General features: G+C 42.7%; 3 protein-coding genes across 3 annotated transcripts; 2 read left to right on the plus strand and 1 right to left on the minus strand.

Annotated features, from left to right (window-relative positions):
- Positions 1-924: 924 nt before the first annotated feature.
- LOC123084737 (flavonoid O-methyltransferase-like protein Os11g0303600) lies at positions 925-2550 on the plus strand. The gene is made up of 2 exons (XM_044506232.1): positions 925-1767; positions 1974-2550. Exons 1-2 carry the CDS (start codon positions 976-978, stop codon positions 2268-2270), a joined length of 1089 nt encoding a protein of 362 aa, XP_044362167.1. The 5' UTR covers positions 925-975; the 3' UTR covers positions 2271-2550.
- Positions 2551-3411: 861 nt separating this feature from the next.
- LOC123084738 (dirigent protein 1) lies at positions 3412-4312 on the minus strand. The gene has a single exon (XM_044506233.1). The coding sequence runs from the start codon at positions 4249-4251 to the stop codon at positions 3658-3660; it is 594 nt and encodes a 197-aa protein (XP_044362168.1). The 5' UTR covers positions 4252-4312; the 3' UTR covers positions 3412-3657.
- Positions 4313-11498: 7186 nt separating this feature from the next.
- On the plus strand, positions 11499-15102 carry LOC123081554 (cytochrome P450 716A1). Its single transcript, XM_044504117.1, has 4 exons — positions 11499-12036; positions 13020-13461; positions 13570-13757; positions 13844-15102. The coding sequence occupies exons 1-4, from the start codon at positions 11530-11532 to the stop codon at positions 14180-14182; spliced, it is 1476 nt and encodes a 491-aa protein (XP_044360052.1). The 5' UTR covers positions 11499-11529; the 3' UTR covers positions 14183-15102.
- Positions 15103-15441: the final 339 nt, after the last annotated feature.

Consider the following 15441-nt stretch of genomic DNA (forward strand, 5'->3'; position numbering starts at 1 on the left):
CTTGGTATCGAATCTACATACATGGAGAAGACCATCAAGTGCAGATGGTCAGATGAAATTACGATAAAAGAATAGACACTGCGCGTATAGAAAGGATATAGAGTTGGTCATATAATTATGGTCATACGCTCACAACATTCTATGCTGGAGTCTTTACTGTCGGTATAAGAAGGTTAACTAGACTAACATAATTTCTCATCATATGTCATAGGTTTAAATAACGGGCTACGACAGCCTAGGTTTGGTGCTAAATTAACACTATAGCGCGCTACATAACGCTAAATTGTACATGACACGTGTAGCACGAGGTCCGTCCAAATGCTATAGCGACAGTGTAGCGTTGAAATAGTGCACTATTTAAAACTATGCCATATGTTTTGGCGGTAGTGGGCCAAATGGGTTTACCAATAAGGAACGGGTTACTGTTTCCATATTTTTCGATTATATGAGTTCAAATTGGTTCTTAATTGATTCAATTTGAGAATTTAAAACTACAAAGCCAACTAAACAACAAGAATAATCATATTGTATATGATACATAATTAAGAGTTATATATGTACCATAATTTTCTTTTATTTTTCAGTTTTATAAAGAAAGCTATATTCAAAATAAATTTAACTCAAATAACAAAACAATTCCAATTTGAATGATACCTCAGATTTTTATTTTGAAGGATTCCCTAAGAAATAATCACAGTAAATGCAAGATGGGACATCTTGGATACGGTCCTTCAAGGGTTTGAGCAAGATTTCCAAATGAAGACTTATGGATAGATCTTCTAATTAAAACAACAAGACATATGACCCAATCGATAGCGTCAAAATAGGCACACCACGTGTTTTTAATGCAGTTGGTTGCTAGTAGAGATGTACTACCTAAACATAGTAAATGCATGGTGTGTGTATATATATTGGTGCTTGGCACAGTCAGTTAACAAACACACAACACCACAACAAGAGAGATACTACAACGCAATGGCAGCTCATGCCCCAACGATGGCAGTCCCCACCGACGCCCAGCTGATTCAGGCGCAGGCTGACTTATGGCGGCACAGCCTGTGCCACCTCACGGCCATAGCACTCAGGTGCGCTGTCCAGCTCGGTATCCCTACTGCGATACACCGACTCGGCGGCACAACATCGTTGCCCGAGCTTGTCACCGCACTGTCCCTCCCACCATCTAAGACACCATACCTTGGCCGTGTCTTGCGGTTGCTGGCCACATCAGGCGCCTTAGCATCCCCTAAGGAGGGGACCTACTCCCTCGTCCCGCTATCATATCTCCTGGTGGATGGTGTATTCATTGATGGTGAGGCTAGCCAGAAGGCCATTGTGCTTGCCACAACCTCAAGACATTACATAGAGGCGGCCTTGGGGCTAGCTGACTGGTTCAAGAAGGACATCGCACCATCGCCATCACCATTTGAGGATGTGCACGGTGCCACACTCTTCGAGGAGAGTATGGCGCTCCTCGACCCAGAGTCAGACAAGGTGTTCCATGAAGCTCTGGCTGCCCATGACCATTTGGGGATCAGCACCATATTGCGGGAATGCCATGACTTATTCAAGGGGGTGCAGTCACTCACCAATTGTTGTGGTGGTGATGGAACGACGGCTAGGGCTATTGTCAAGGCCTTCCCGCATATCAAGTGCAATGTGTTGGACCTTCCGAAGGTGATTGAGAAAGTCCCGAGTGATGGTATCATTAACTATGTCGCTGGTGACCTATTCCATACCATTCCACCTGCTCAATCTGTGATGCTTAAGGTATGAGGTGTTGTCTTTATAAACTTTTCCAAAACAAATTTTCACTCTTGGGGAACTAACGGTAGGACTAGTCTCATTTTCTCATTATTTTGAGAGTAACTCCATTCAACTATGTAATAGCTACTAATTAAGATGTATGCACAAATACATTTAATGTCCAAAATTGTTAATAATTGCTTGACCATATGTAAGTTTTTTCATGCTAGCTTGTTCTGCACTTCTGGAACGACGAAGATTGCATCAATATCCTGGCTCAATGCAAGAAGGCCATTCCGTCCCGCGAAATGGGGGGAAAGGTTATTGTCATAGATATAGTAGTCGGCTCATCATCCAAAGAAATGTTAGAAACCCAACTGTTGGTGGATATGCTCATGTTAGTATGTACAAGAGGACGTCAACGAGATGAAAATGACTGGAGCACAATCTTTACAAAAGCAGGATTTAGCGACTATAAAATCTTCAAGAAACTGGGACCTCGAGGTGTCATCGAGGTCTATCCTTAAGAATGTGTGCCAAGTGCCTCGATAATGTGGGCTATGTTTAATGTCGTGAGTTTGATATTGATTGTGTGCTATCAGTAAATAAGGGCAATGCCTAAGTTTGTGACCAACAATCTAAGGGAACATAACTAGCTAAAGTGATATGCCGGCTTGGCCACATCAGGACCTGTGTATGTAACTAGTTTCAATAAAGTGTTGAAGTCACTTGGTGTGAGTTTTATGGGTGTATGCATGTGCCATGGTTGTATATGCTCCTACAAGCTAAAACTGTTATGTTCTGTTATCTTCTGGCATGTGTATAACTTCATTTAACCAAGATAGTTGTTCGATGAAAAAAGATGGTGGATAATGCGGTGGGCTAGTGTCATCCATGGCACCACATGTTTGCGAATTGCGAGTGCAAGCTCCATCAACATCGGAGACCACAGGGTTCCCTCCGCACCACCGCCTTGGCCCCCCTCTTATCTCATGTCTGGCAGCCTCGTTAATAGTCAGGGGAGTTGGTACCTGCTTTTCCGTAGATTTTAGTCCTTGCATGTCCACGTGTTTCTCTTAAACTTTGTTCTTTGTTCCTGCGGTGGCATCAATTAGATGGTGGCGACGATGGCATGTTGGACTAAAGTCTCTTCGGTTTCTTCCTACATCAATGGTGTTTGATCCGCCCTTGCCAAAGGGCAAGTGAGGGTAAGTGCTGCTAGATTTATTGGCTCTATCTGAATCTTGGTAGTTGGTGTGCCCATCAGGAGAAGTAGTTGGCTGGATTTTGGTGCTGTGATTTCGAATTCTTTTCTTGTTTTGTTCAGCGGCAATATTCGGTTTCTCCAACCCTTTGGATTGATGGTGAAGAATTGCAAGCGTGTGCTGCTTGGGGTGCTTGTCCACCTGATGTTCGTTCAGCGGTTACCAGATCTCTTTATTCGCAGTGAGTGGCTATAGCGTCTTCAAAGTCTTGTATGGTGGGAGTGTAGCAGATGTCCCTTTCCTTGCTACTTGTTCAGTAAGTTTCATGCTCTGTTCGATAAGTTTCATGCTCTGGTAGGCGGATAACAATAGGAGGAAGACGACAAATATGATTTTCGAGGTAACTTTACTCTCTACAAGTCGTTTTGTGATGAGTTGTCATTCCTTTGTATCAACTCTTGTTTTCCTTGATAAATATCGGGTATAAGATACATATCAACACTTTGGATATTTTCTCGAAAATAAAAAAATCAAAGACCATAAAGGTGCATATTTTTGCAACACATGTGTCTAAAGCACACATACTTGAAATTGTGAGGTTGTTCACGCAATTATCTCTTTATTTCATTTTGTCCCCTGGATGTCACCGGTTAAAATTCAGTATGCTCACTCGACGCATACGCCGGCCAGACATGCATGCAGCATATAATTAAACTAGTCGAAGCTGCACGTACACATCGATCTCCACGACTCCTCCGTTGGCGACGTCGTAGTCGTAGCTCCTGCTCAGCGCGTAGCCCGTCGCGAAGCGGAAGCGGCCGGTGCCGCCGACGATTATGGACTCGCGCACCGCGGCGCCCGTGTCCACCCTGCCCTTCACCGCCAGCGAGCTTCCCCCGTACTCGCCGGCCTCGAGCACGAGGTGCAGGCTCAGGTCGTTCACGGCGCCGTGCTCGGCGACGCGCACGGTGAACCCCTGCGCCGTGCCGACTCGTACGCTGCCGCGCTCGGGCCCCTCCGTGAGCGCGTTGTTCATCACGGCGATGTCGCCGAACCTCCGCGGGGAGGAGGAGGTTGCCTGCCCGCCGGTGGCGCCGTCGTCAGACGGTAGTGGGAGCGGCTCCCTTCCGGTGACGATGAGCGCGGCCGTGGGGCGCGGGCCGTCGTAAGCGTCGTGCATGAAGAAGTGGAGGTGTGTGTCGGCGAAGCTTCCGTCCGCGTGGCCTGGCTCACGGCGGATGTAGGCAGCCCCGGCTAGCAGGACCAATGAGATGAGAAGGATCAAGGCGCCCGAGTTAGCCATCACGTCCGAGTACGTACTCGTACAAGTGGCGAACGATCTACTGAGATGAGTTTGCTTAAAGGGAAGAACTGCGAGGAGTTATATAGGACGCACACGGCGCTACCGTGCCAACTGGTAGTAGCAATTCTCATTAGTTGATGACGATATATTTCCATTTTTCTAGGAAAGGAATGGTCATTATGTACGTGCAGTAAAAGGCAGTGTGGTGGTGATGATCATCGTTAATTATAAAGCCATCGAACAACAACACTATGGAGATGGACCATGGCGTCACTTTGGTGGCATATGTAAGGAAAAACTCTATCCAATAATATGCAGTGCCGCTACTGTTTTGCTAAAACTAAGATGCTATTGTTCCTCGCAAAAAATAGGGAAGAAGATAAGGTGCTATTGCGTGTGTGCGTGTTACATAGCAGCGATGGGACTTAAACCTTTTCCCACATTAATGGTGTGCCTAGCTTTAGCCGTAAGTGCCAAGGATTAATTTATTTTCTTAATTCATGTGGCTAAAACCGGCAGACCATCTACGTATTGTACACAATTAGGGCTGCAAACGAGTCGAGCTCGAGCGAGTTGGAGTTGGCTCAGCTCAACTCATATGAAAATTCGAGCGAGCTCAAACTGAGTGAAGCTCATGATCGAGCTGTAGAATATGACTCGTGCTCAGCTTGTAACGATCTCGAGCTAGTTTCGAGCTAAATGAGATGGTAAAAATTATAAATCTATTGATGAAAAAAAATAAGATGAATATGTTGGAAACCTTTGCCAAAAATATAGGATATTGAACACATAGTCGACCATGTGCCATAATTAGGCCTAAATCTTCTTTGCACTTAATTAAGTTTTCATGTATGTTGGTAAATAAAATGGAGATAAATTAATTAGGCCTAAATCTTCTTTGCACTTAATTAAGTTTTCATGTATGTTGGTAAATAAAATGGAGATAAATTATGGACAACATATATGGTAATAAATTATCTTTATTCCCATTTAATATATGGCATGATCATTTAACATAATGATATTATGTCGAGCTATCGAGCTAAAATCGAGCGATCCAACATTGACTCAAGATCGGCTCGTTTCTCGGTCGAGCTACATAAAATGTTTAAACTCAGCTTGTTTCTTTTCGAGTTGATCTCGAGCCGAATCGAAAAACGAGTCGATCTCGAGCGGCTCATGAGCCTCGAGCTTTTCTTGCAGCCCCTATACACAATCTGTTATTTGAGGTCTAGATTAGTCCGTTACTTTCTCTATTTTTCTTTGTGCTTGCTTCATCTTCACACACACCTAAATTGTGTAATTGTGTGTGTGTGTGCGCGTGCGCGCGTGTTACAGACCAGCGATGGGAGTACACCTTTTCCCAAATTAATGGTGTGCCTAGCTTTAGACGTGCCGAAGATTAATTCAATTTCTTATTAAATCATGTGGCTAAAGCTGGCAGACCATCTAAGTATCGTACACAATCTGTTATTTGAGGTCTAGATTACCCCGTTACTTTTTCTCATTCTTTGTTCACTCTCGCCTCATCTTCACACATACCTAAATTATTCCCTTTCCTCCTTCAAAACTTGATAAGCAACATATTGTCAGCACAATTTTCGCCCCGCTTATAGCCGCAACGTCCGAGCTGATACAAGGTGATGAGAAAATTCTTTTACAAAAGCAAGTTAAAATAAAATCGACATCTGAGAGAGGCGCGAAGAAGCCACAAACTCAAAGCCAAGCAAAAAAAAAAACTTGAGAATTCACACCCAACAGTAAGTACACAAGACCAAAGACTAGGAACGACAAATGCGCCCCCCTTGGGAACCACTAAACTATTACGCGCCGCGCACAACCAAGCAGCCACCCGAGAGTGCCACTGCGCCCTCTCGATTTGAGTCGTGGAGCGCTGACCTGCATGCGGATAGCGAGGACTAAGAACGATGACAACTGTTACGTTTTAAAGTAGGAGACCAACAAGACTGCCCCATGCCAGAATCGAAGAAACTTCAGTTTAGGATCCATGCCCGAAGATGCATGTTGCAACATGAAGTTACCTGAGCTCCACGTTACCCCAAGAGGATAACGATGCAACGTTCTGCCACCGAGGAAGCTGCAAAGAAGGACTGGGGAGCCCTGGCACGAGGAGGGGAACCATGACGACACCTTCACGAGGGACTTGACACCCACAAGCATTGCCGGCAGCGCCGTACTACGGAGCTTTCACTTGGAGTCACACAGAGGTACCAAGGTCACGAACCCAACCCGAGGGAAGGACACTGCTGCTGGAACAAGGACTCCATAACAAGATCATGGAGCCGCCACCGTAAAAGCACCGACAACACTGGGATCACCCTCCACGCCAAGGATGGGGATCACGGGCGGCAGGCAGCACCACGTCGTGGGCTACCTTCCCGCAACGCAACGCCAAGGCACCACCGTCACATGTCGAGCAGCCGAGGTAGTAAGTCTCCACTAACCCAATCTGGCCCTCCAGATCCAGCCAAGAGCGGACTCCCTGAGGCACGCCACCTCCCAACCTGATATCCCCCACTATCACCTGAGACGCCGGGCTCTAGAGCCTCATACGCCGACAACTGAACACCGCCGCCCAGTATGACCAACCTCGCCGACATATCACATTTTTTACTCTACCCTCTGTCGTTTACTAACGCCACAATAGCTAGAGTCAGATATCATGGTTCTGAATTATTTTTTCTTTTCTTTTTAAAATTACATAAATAGCTAACCATGGTATGCATAAGTTACAACTTATCTATGTGATAAACTGCAGTTTGCATCTGTGCTAAATATAGTTAGATTCCCAACTACGTCCACGACAAACACCACTCGATCCTAATTAGTGTTATCCTGTCACCACATGTGACATGTTTTTGTTTCGTCAACGAAGGCATTGAGGAGCAAACACAGCATTTATGGGTTCCCTGATGTTTGCCGTTGATCTCGTTTCTAACATGGTCCTATGTAGACATTGTTTGCAATTTTGGCATTTGCCAATAAATGATCTGTTGAAATTGAGTCTACATTGCGTACTTAAATTGTTTTCTTTAAACAGATAGCCGATTTCTTAAAAAGATCTGGTTACAGATATGGTGTTTCTTCATGTAGCTTTCGCCAACGCTGAGTGTCGGCATAACCAAAGTTGCTGGATTTGTTCATGCATAAAAAGAACTAATATGCTACTCTCTCTGTCCCAAAATAAATGTCTTAACCTTATTATAATTTTGTACTCTCTCCGTCCCAAAATTCTTATCTTAAATTTGTCTAAATACGGATGTATCAAGTCACATTTTAGTATTAGGTACATCAGTATCTAGACAAATTTAAGGCAATAATTTTGAGACGGAGTGAGTACTAATTAAGACAGTTATTTTGGGACGAAGAGAGTATTTATTTATGCTACAAATGTGCTTCCAAAATAATGTTTTATGCCGTGTAGCCGAAATATCTGAGCGGTGACGCTGCGGTTTCGGTACCACTGCACAGAAGGATTAGATTTGAAGAAAGATTCGGAGCTGACAAGGCTCCAAACATCATAGCAAGAGTGATGTGTGCCCGTCTGTCCTATTTTTACCTAAAAAATATAATTCTATAAATCTATCTACCTCAGTGACAATCAATGTGTACGGACTCATAGCCTATGTGTGATGTGGGTTTTTCGTCTGTGTGCGGTTAGGGTTTTTTATACTAAAAGAATATCACACGAATAGCAACGCTCTAACTAGACCAGTCCAATAATGCACATGCCCCGAAATCTTAATTTAGATTCCGCTAGTTGAAAAGAAGAAGCGGCCAAATTTTCATGCGGAACACGAGGAGCCATCGACGGGACATCATGTTGTGTTTCTTGCATCTCTCGGCACCTGACGCGTCCGCATGTTTGGCGCGCAAATAAACTACTGGCCACAAAAAGTTGCCAAAGTTTTATCCTGCAAAAGCATCGGATCAACAGCTACAGCCGGCCGGATGGATAGGAAAATACGAGCATATAGCGGATTGGCTTGAGAATATCTTGTCGGTGTCAAAGCTGTAGTAGCAATAGAGCTATCATGGAATATCGAGGAGTGGTTGCTCGATCGACGACATGCAAGCAATGCTCAAGCTTTTCTTAGAAGTAATGCTCGAGCTTAATTCTGCACCGTCCATGTTGGTACGGGAGTCAATCATGACGTCTGCGGCACAGTATAGATAGCAGTACTAGCTGCAGGTAGACGATCTTAGTGCTCGAGCTTAATTCTGTACATGTTAGCACGGGAGACAATCACGGGGATTTGCGACACAGCATGGTTAGCAAGTGGCGGGGGGCGCCAAGCAGCCATTAAAACCACTGATCTAAGGAAAACAGCTGCAGCATGTTGGCCTGTGTCCGCCTCTCTGATCTAAGGAACCAATTCTAAGTTTCAACAGACTATGAAAAAGTTTATGCGTGCCTTTCGGACTGCTTTGATTCAAAGGAATTTCATAGGGTTTCTGAACTATTTGAATCCTTACGAATTTTTTCTACGTCGGTCGTTTGATTGCTATGATTGAATCCTACAGGAATTTTTCCTAGGGAATTATTTATACTACATTTCATAGGAAATCTAGTATCCACCTCATCCTCTTGGAAAAAATCTTCATTTTTCCTGTGATTCAAATAAACTTGAATCTTATAGGATTCGGATAGGCATGTCATTCTGATCCTATGTTATTCCTTTCTGCGTTTTTACAATCCAACAAATCAAAATATTTATATTTGTTTATCAAAGTTTATAAGGTTAGGTACCTTATTTTTATACAGGCACTTTCATTGAATTTTCAACCGAGCTTTTTTACGGTACCCTGGTACTCCCTCTAGCAGAGATGGAGTACCACTTAAATCTAACCATCCACTTATAAGGGTAGTTTAGTCTTTTCAACTCTTAATTAGGTCCTTCTCTGATTTCTAATCAGATCACCAGCGCAGCCGCCATCACATTAGCGCTGTTATATGTCTTCATCACGACCGCGCCATTGCTTCCTTGCATTGATCGAGAGCGAGTGGAGTGGATAACAGTTACCGATCAAACTACAAGTTCTGGAAATCCACACAAAATCTCTAACATGTACTACAAAGGAAATTAAAACATAGATATACATTGTTGTGGAATACACGCAAGAGATCAGGCTCGCAAGAAGTCCATCACTTAATCAGCCTGCAAGAGATATCAGGCATTCATGATGGAGAGCTGACGTGATAGATCTCCACCCAGCTTGAGTATCCCGCCTCGCCCTAGTCATCATCCTGCTTCAGCGCGGGCGAGTTTCTAGAATTCCAGTTGCGCGAGAAAGATGGCTCTCCCCAACGCGCCCGTGGCGGTCGTGGCGGCCGCGGCCCCGCCGCCCAGCCCTGGTCGTCGAACATTCCCACTTCCCAGTCCATGCCATTCCAGCAAGTCTGTGGCCCAGAGGCCGTCTGTCTCTTGTACGTGTGCAGACCACAGTGGCCGCCGGCGCCTATCCCATTGAAGAATTAGGTTTTTTTAGGAGAAGAATTACGGTTCCAGCGATCGAGTCGAATATGTATCAGCCGTGATGTACCGATGGGAGAATAATAATAAAATTTTGTTTACTATTTTACCCCCAAGCAGAAGGTACTCCCTCACTTTTTTTAGTAGGTACTCTCTCATGCACACGTTGGAGTACCAATAGACATCCACCGTTGGATCAAGAGAAATGGAGGGTTCATATTCATTTTGGGGTACTGTAACTTTTCAACCATATGCCCACATGGATGAAGTTTCTTCAAGTTGAACATAAGTATGGATTTTGCTAACAATAGAAAAACCGGCCCATGTGTCCAGACTCTATAGTAGTTGTTGGGACTTCGCCCACATGATCGATCACATCAAATCACGATCAAGCGCACACAACAACTTTTATAGCCAAGGGTCTGTATCGTCCCCTTCTTCTTCCCTCTTTATTGATTTTCTTCTTTTCTCACGGTGTTACAATTGATCGTACCCTGCTCATGTATATATATACATGACACGGACAAGCTGCCGAACCGACTCCAAGTAAACCTACTCGTACTCCGCCTAGGACACGTACAGAACTGGTACTACTCCTAACCAGACTATGACACCTAGCTAGGACTAACTCTCTATCTAATTACACGGCCACCTTGATAAAGACTTGAACCTAAACCGGACACATACAGCCAACTCCAATGCTACTACAACACGTAGAGCTAGCTCATGCAATCTCAAACACCACGTATACTCCCTCTTGAATACTCCCTCCGTCCGAAAATACTTGTCAGAGGAATGAATGTATCTAGACGTATTTTAGTTGTAGATACATCCATTTTTATGCAATTCTCCGACAAGTATTTTCGGACGGAGGGAGTACTAATCAAGATTACTCTAACACTAGTGTTTTGCGGGAGATAGCATCCGTTTTGTCGTCATATCAGCAAAAGCTGACATGAATACTGGTTGGGAGATGCATGAAGGAAACATAAGATCGAATCAATGAAAAAACAACTGAAATTTGAGGTTGTAAGAGCATCTTCAACTTGATTGGGCTATTTTGATCCCTGACATATCTGCGGACGTGTCCGTGGATAGGAGAAGCTCGACCCCTATATGTGTGCCCCCACAATCACCCCCTCATATCCAAATCCTCAAGTTTATACAAGCCATTGCAATGTAGATCAACACAACGTTGACAAATAAACACATATTAGTTCATCATACAACTGGACATAGCAAGTTCGAACGATAGCTATTTCACAAAAAGGTCCACCTCAACATGCAACCATGCATGGAGCAAAGTTCACCACAACATGCAATCATGCATGAAAAAATGCTTTCTATTTGATTTCACAAGTATCTCACAACTATACAGCATCAAATGCAATAAAGCATATGTATTTTCAATTTTAATCCTCATGTTATTAACTTAAATATTCATGTTTCATACAACCAAATCTCAATAAAATATATTACAAGCAATTCCCGTAGCAACGCTTAGGCTATCACCTAGTTCTTTCAAAAATATCGTTGTGGGGACCCCGGGACCTTCCTTTCAAAATAAAGTAAACTAAAGCAGATTGTGACCAAGAAAAGGACATGATCAAGAAAATTAGTCTGTGCCAAACAGTTACTAAGGAATTCTTTTTTACCATCGTGCAAATCGTGTTAATTATGCAGCTTCCTTCAAGCAGATAGAGCCTTGAGTGACGTCTGTTCCCTTTCCATATAAACTTCGAGTACACAACACCCAAACCTCAAGGCTTCACCATAATTTCCTATGGCTTACTCCATTCTCCTCGGGGCAGTAATTGCGTTGCTTGTAGCTGCAGTTCTCCAACTCTTTCACAAAAACTTCTACAGGCTCTACTACTCAGCCTATAAGCTGCCTCCTGGTAATCTCGGCATGCCGGTTATCGGCAGTACTTTCTCTCTCCTCCGCGCCTGCCGCAGCAACACCGACGACCAATGGTTCCGAGACCGGATCAAGAAATATGGCCCGGTCTCTACCATGTCGTTGTTTGGGTCGCCGACGGTGCTACTGGCCGGGCCGGCGGCGAACCACTTCATATTCGGCAACGACGGACTCATCTTGACGCAGACAGGCGCGCTGAGAGCCCTCGTTGGGCGGTCGGTACTGGCACTCACGGGCAGCGAACTGAAGCTGGTCCGCAGCGCCCTGCAGGGTTACTTGAAGCCAGAAATGGTGAGGAGATACGTCTGCAAGATAGACCATGAGGTCAGGAGCCACATCGAACTAAACTGGGTCGGTCGTGACTCTATCACGGTATGGGCAAACGCTTACTGCATGCTCGACTATATGTTTCATTCACATACAGAAATTATAGGTTCATATCCTAAAAAAAAAGAATTTGTAGGTTCATTGTCTCAATTATCATGCCCCTCAACGGAAGTGGTACTAACAAGAAGAAACCTATATGAAGTACAGTACATATTCTGCTCACCTTATTTTGGTCCATTTTCCCGAGCTGATTCCAACTCCCCTAAATAACAATGGAAAACATACTGTATTTACGAGACAATGTCATATACTCATATAGCTAGCTCAGTCTACATTATTGTAGAATAGACTGTATTTGTTGCACACTGTTCACTAATAGAGTATTCTTCTCTGAGCTTCCAAAAATATTCTTCTCTGGCATTACAAAGAGGAAGGGAGGTATTTTTCTCCTTAGGTTCTTGCGAGGATGGTTACGTTTATATGTCTACTCCATTCATAAAGAAGACGGCAGAAAAATGAAAATATAAATCAACAAAAATAAAAAACTTGGTAATCTAAACCCCGGCCGGTAACCATTTATTATGGACAAGAACTGAGAAGAGTAAAAGCAAGCACTCGATGACTGGTCGTGTTTTCCAGCAACAACGAAAATGATGAAAATACCCAGAAATTAGGAGTATTTATTCATGCATTTATCAATTTATATTGTTTCAAATTGCATGACGATATATTTGGTAATTTAGAGATGAAGCATACTAGCTCCTTAAGAGATGATGAAGGGATTTTTCTACTTGTGTAAAAGGCTAGAGGGTCAATATGATAATATATCGAGGGGCACCATAAAATAATTTTAGATCTCACAAGATGATGCAATACACTTCTAAAATTTTGATATTCACAAGAATCTTTTAAGAAATAAATGCGACAAGATTTTTGTAGAAGTTAAAATACAGCAATCTAGAAATGTCGTAATGGATTTAAGAAAAGCTAAAGAGCGAATTTGAAATGAGTAGTTGATGATTTTACAGGTCCTACCAATGGTGAGGAGACTTTCGCTTGCTATCATATGTTCGGTTGTCTTGGGCCAAGAGTCAGCTACCATCAAAGAAGGACTGTGCACTGATTTTGTTACTCTTGGGAAGGCTATTTTATCATTTCCGGTAAATATACCATTCACCCGGTTCAACAAAGGTATGGCTGCAAGTGCGAAGATACGGAAGGCTATCACAAATATTGCCCACAAGAGGGAAGAGTCACTATTGCAGGAAGCAAATGCCACTTCTGATAATGACTTCATCAGCTACATGCTCATTCTTCGTTCTCAAGGTGCCCACTCCCTCACTCTGGAAGACATTGTAGACAACACGATGGGCCTCATCGTAGGGGCACACGAGACGACTTCTGCTCTTATCACCTTCATGATCCGGTACCTCTACAATGAGCCAGATATCCTTGACAAAGTTACTAGAGGTCTGCGTATTATTATGCTGCTTTCCTTCGCTAATTGATTCAAATAATGGTAATTTCTTCACCACCATGGAAATTAATCTGATCGTTATGCCTTTTGATCTTCTGCAGAGCAAGATGAGATTGCACAGAATAAAAACCCAAAAGATGCTCTAACTTGGGATGATGTTGCAAAGATGAAATATACGTGGAAAGTGGCAATGGAGACACTAAGAACAATTCCTCCAGTTTTTGGGAGCTTCCGAACAACTACCAAAGACATTGAATACCAGGGTTACCATATCCCAAAAGGCTGGAAAGTAAGTACATATGAGCTCCATAATGAATGATTTCTATAATACTTCCCGAGAACTCTATCACACACAAGTAACATGGAAATGTGCAGGTCTTCGCAGCGCAAAGTGTGACACATATGGACTCGCAATTCTTTCATGAGCCTAACAAATTCAATCCTTCCCGGTTTGAGAAATCCGCCCCTCCGTACTGCTACATGCCATTTGGAGGGGGTCCAAGAATGTGCCCTGGTAATGTGTTTGCAAGGGTAGAAACTATGGTGGCCATGCACTATCTAGTAAGGCAGTTCAGGTGGGAAATAACGTGTGAAAAGGAAACCTACAAGAGGGATCCAAAGCCGACGCCCATCCTTGGACTTCCAATTAAACTCAAGTTGAGACCCCTTGCCAAAAACCTCCAAGTCACCACTATGGATACCGAAATAGGTTAAACCCATGACAAGCAAAATTATGATGATACATGCATGGTCTATGTTATGAAGACTAGAGTGAGAATTCAGAATGTAAATATGTGCTTCTCATAAAAAGCATGCTATTCCATGTTGTGCTTGTGAGATACTCTTCTAGTTACAAGATTGTATAATGTAAAGATGTATCTCCTACCTATGAGCTATATATTTCATTCCCCTAACATAAAAATTGCAATCGATAGAATAGAATTCCTTGCACATGATGCAATGGTAATTCTACTAGTTACATGATCCACATGATGTGGGATAAAGTCCTCATTGATTTGACTTCTACGAGATTATTTAATTTTTTTACTCTCTTCCATGTGGGACCTAGTCGATGATAAAAATTTAATCTAGCTTGATGGACGGGTCAGATTAACAACTAGTGGATTGCATAGAAGTGCTCTTTCCATTGAACTACGCTAAGCACTCCATAAAAATAGTTGGGCCTGGCAAAGAAGATCATCCGTCGACCCATAGAGGCATGTGCTTGAATGCGCCAGCCCTGAATGCCTCGATACCAAGAAAGCCATGGAGACTATACTTTATCATGATGATCATAATAAAAGATGTTTTGTTGGAAAATTACTATGCATTTCAATTATTTTAACTTGAGAAACTTTCGTGATCCAAAGATAAGAAGATGGACATGGTACTCTGTATAAGGGTTAAACTCCATTAAACTTCAGAACTCTTCCTCTTTTCTTATCCTACGCACTCCATGTCAAATTTTGATTAATCTTGGGATTCATACATTAAAAATGTATCTATTTCTTTTAAAATTTAATTAACTATTTTTATTTTCCATGTTATCTAATGGTTTTTTATGATTTTGGGGACTAACCAACTAATAAATGTAAAAAAAATCTATTTGTGGTGTTATTATTTACAAGTCTTTATTGTTGGTAGCCAATTGTCCAAGTACAAGAGTTTTTAGCAAGCAATTATTTTCCCTTAAATAGATTCCTTGAGGTTACCAATCCGCGCGAGATAATCACAATTAATCTTCTCCCATGAAAATCACTTAAAGAAAAAAGATATTTTATTACGCCACCTTCTGTCGCAACTATTTAGTGTGGTTGACATTGAGAGTAGGCTGCATAGTTATAAATAAGGAATTGGTATAAAATGATATATAAAATATTTTTGTATCTAAAAAATAAATAACACAATGGTTTACAACAATAATTAAATATGTATGTATTGTTTTTCTTATATAGGAAATTAGACTGGGGTTC

The sequence above is a fragment of the Triticum aestivum genome, chromosome 4A, assembly GCF_018294505.1.
Source record: "Triticum aestivum cultivar Chinese Spring chromosome 4A, IWGSC CS RefSeq v2.1, whole genome shotgun sequence".
NCBI classification, from domain to species: domain Eukaryota; kingdom Viridiplantae; phylum Streptophyta; class Magnoliopsida; order Poales; family Poaceae; genus Triticum; species Triticum aestivum.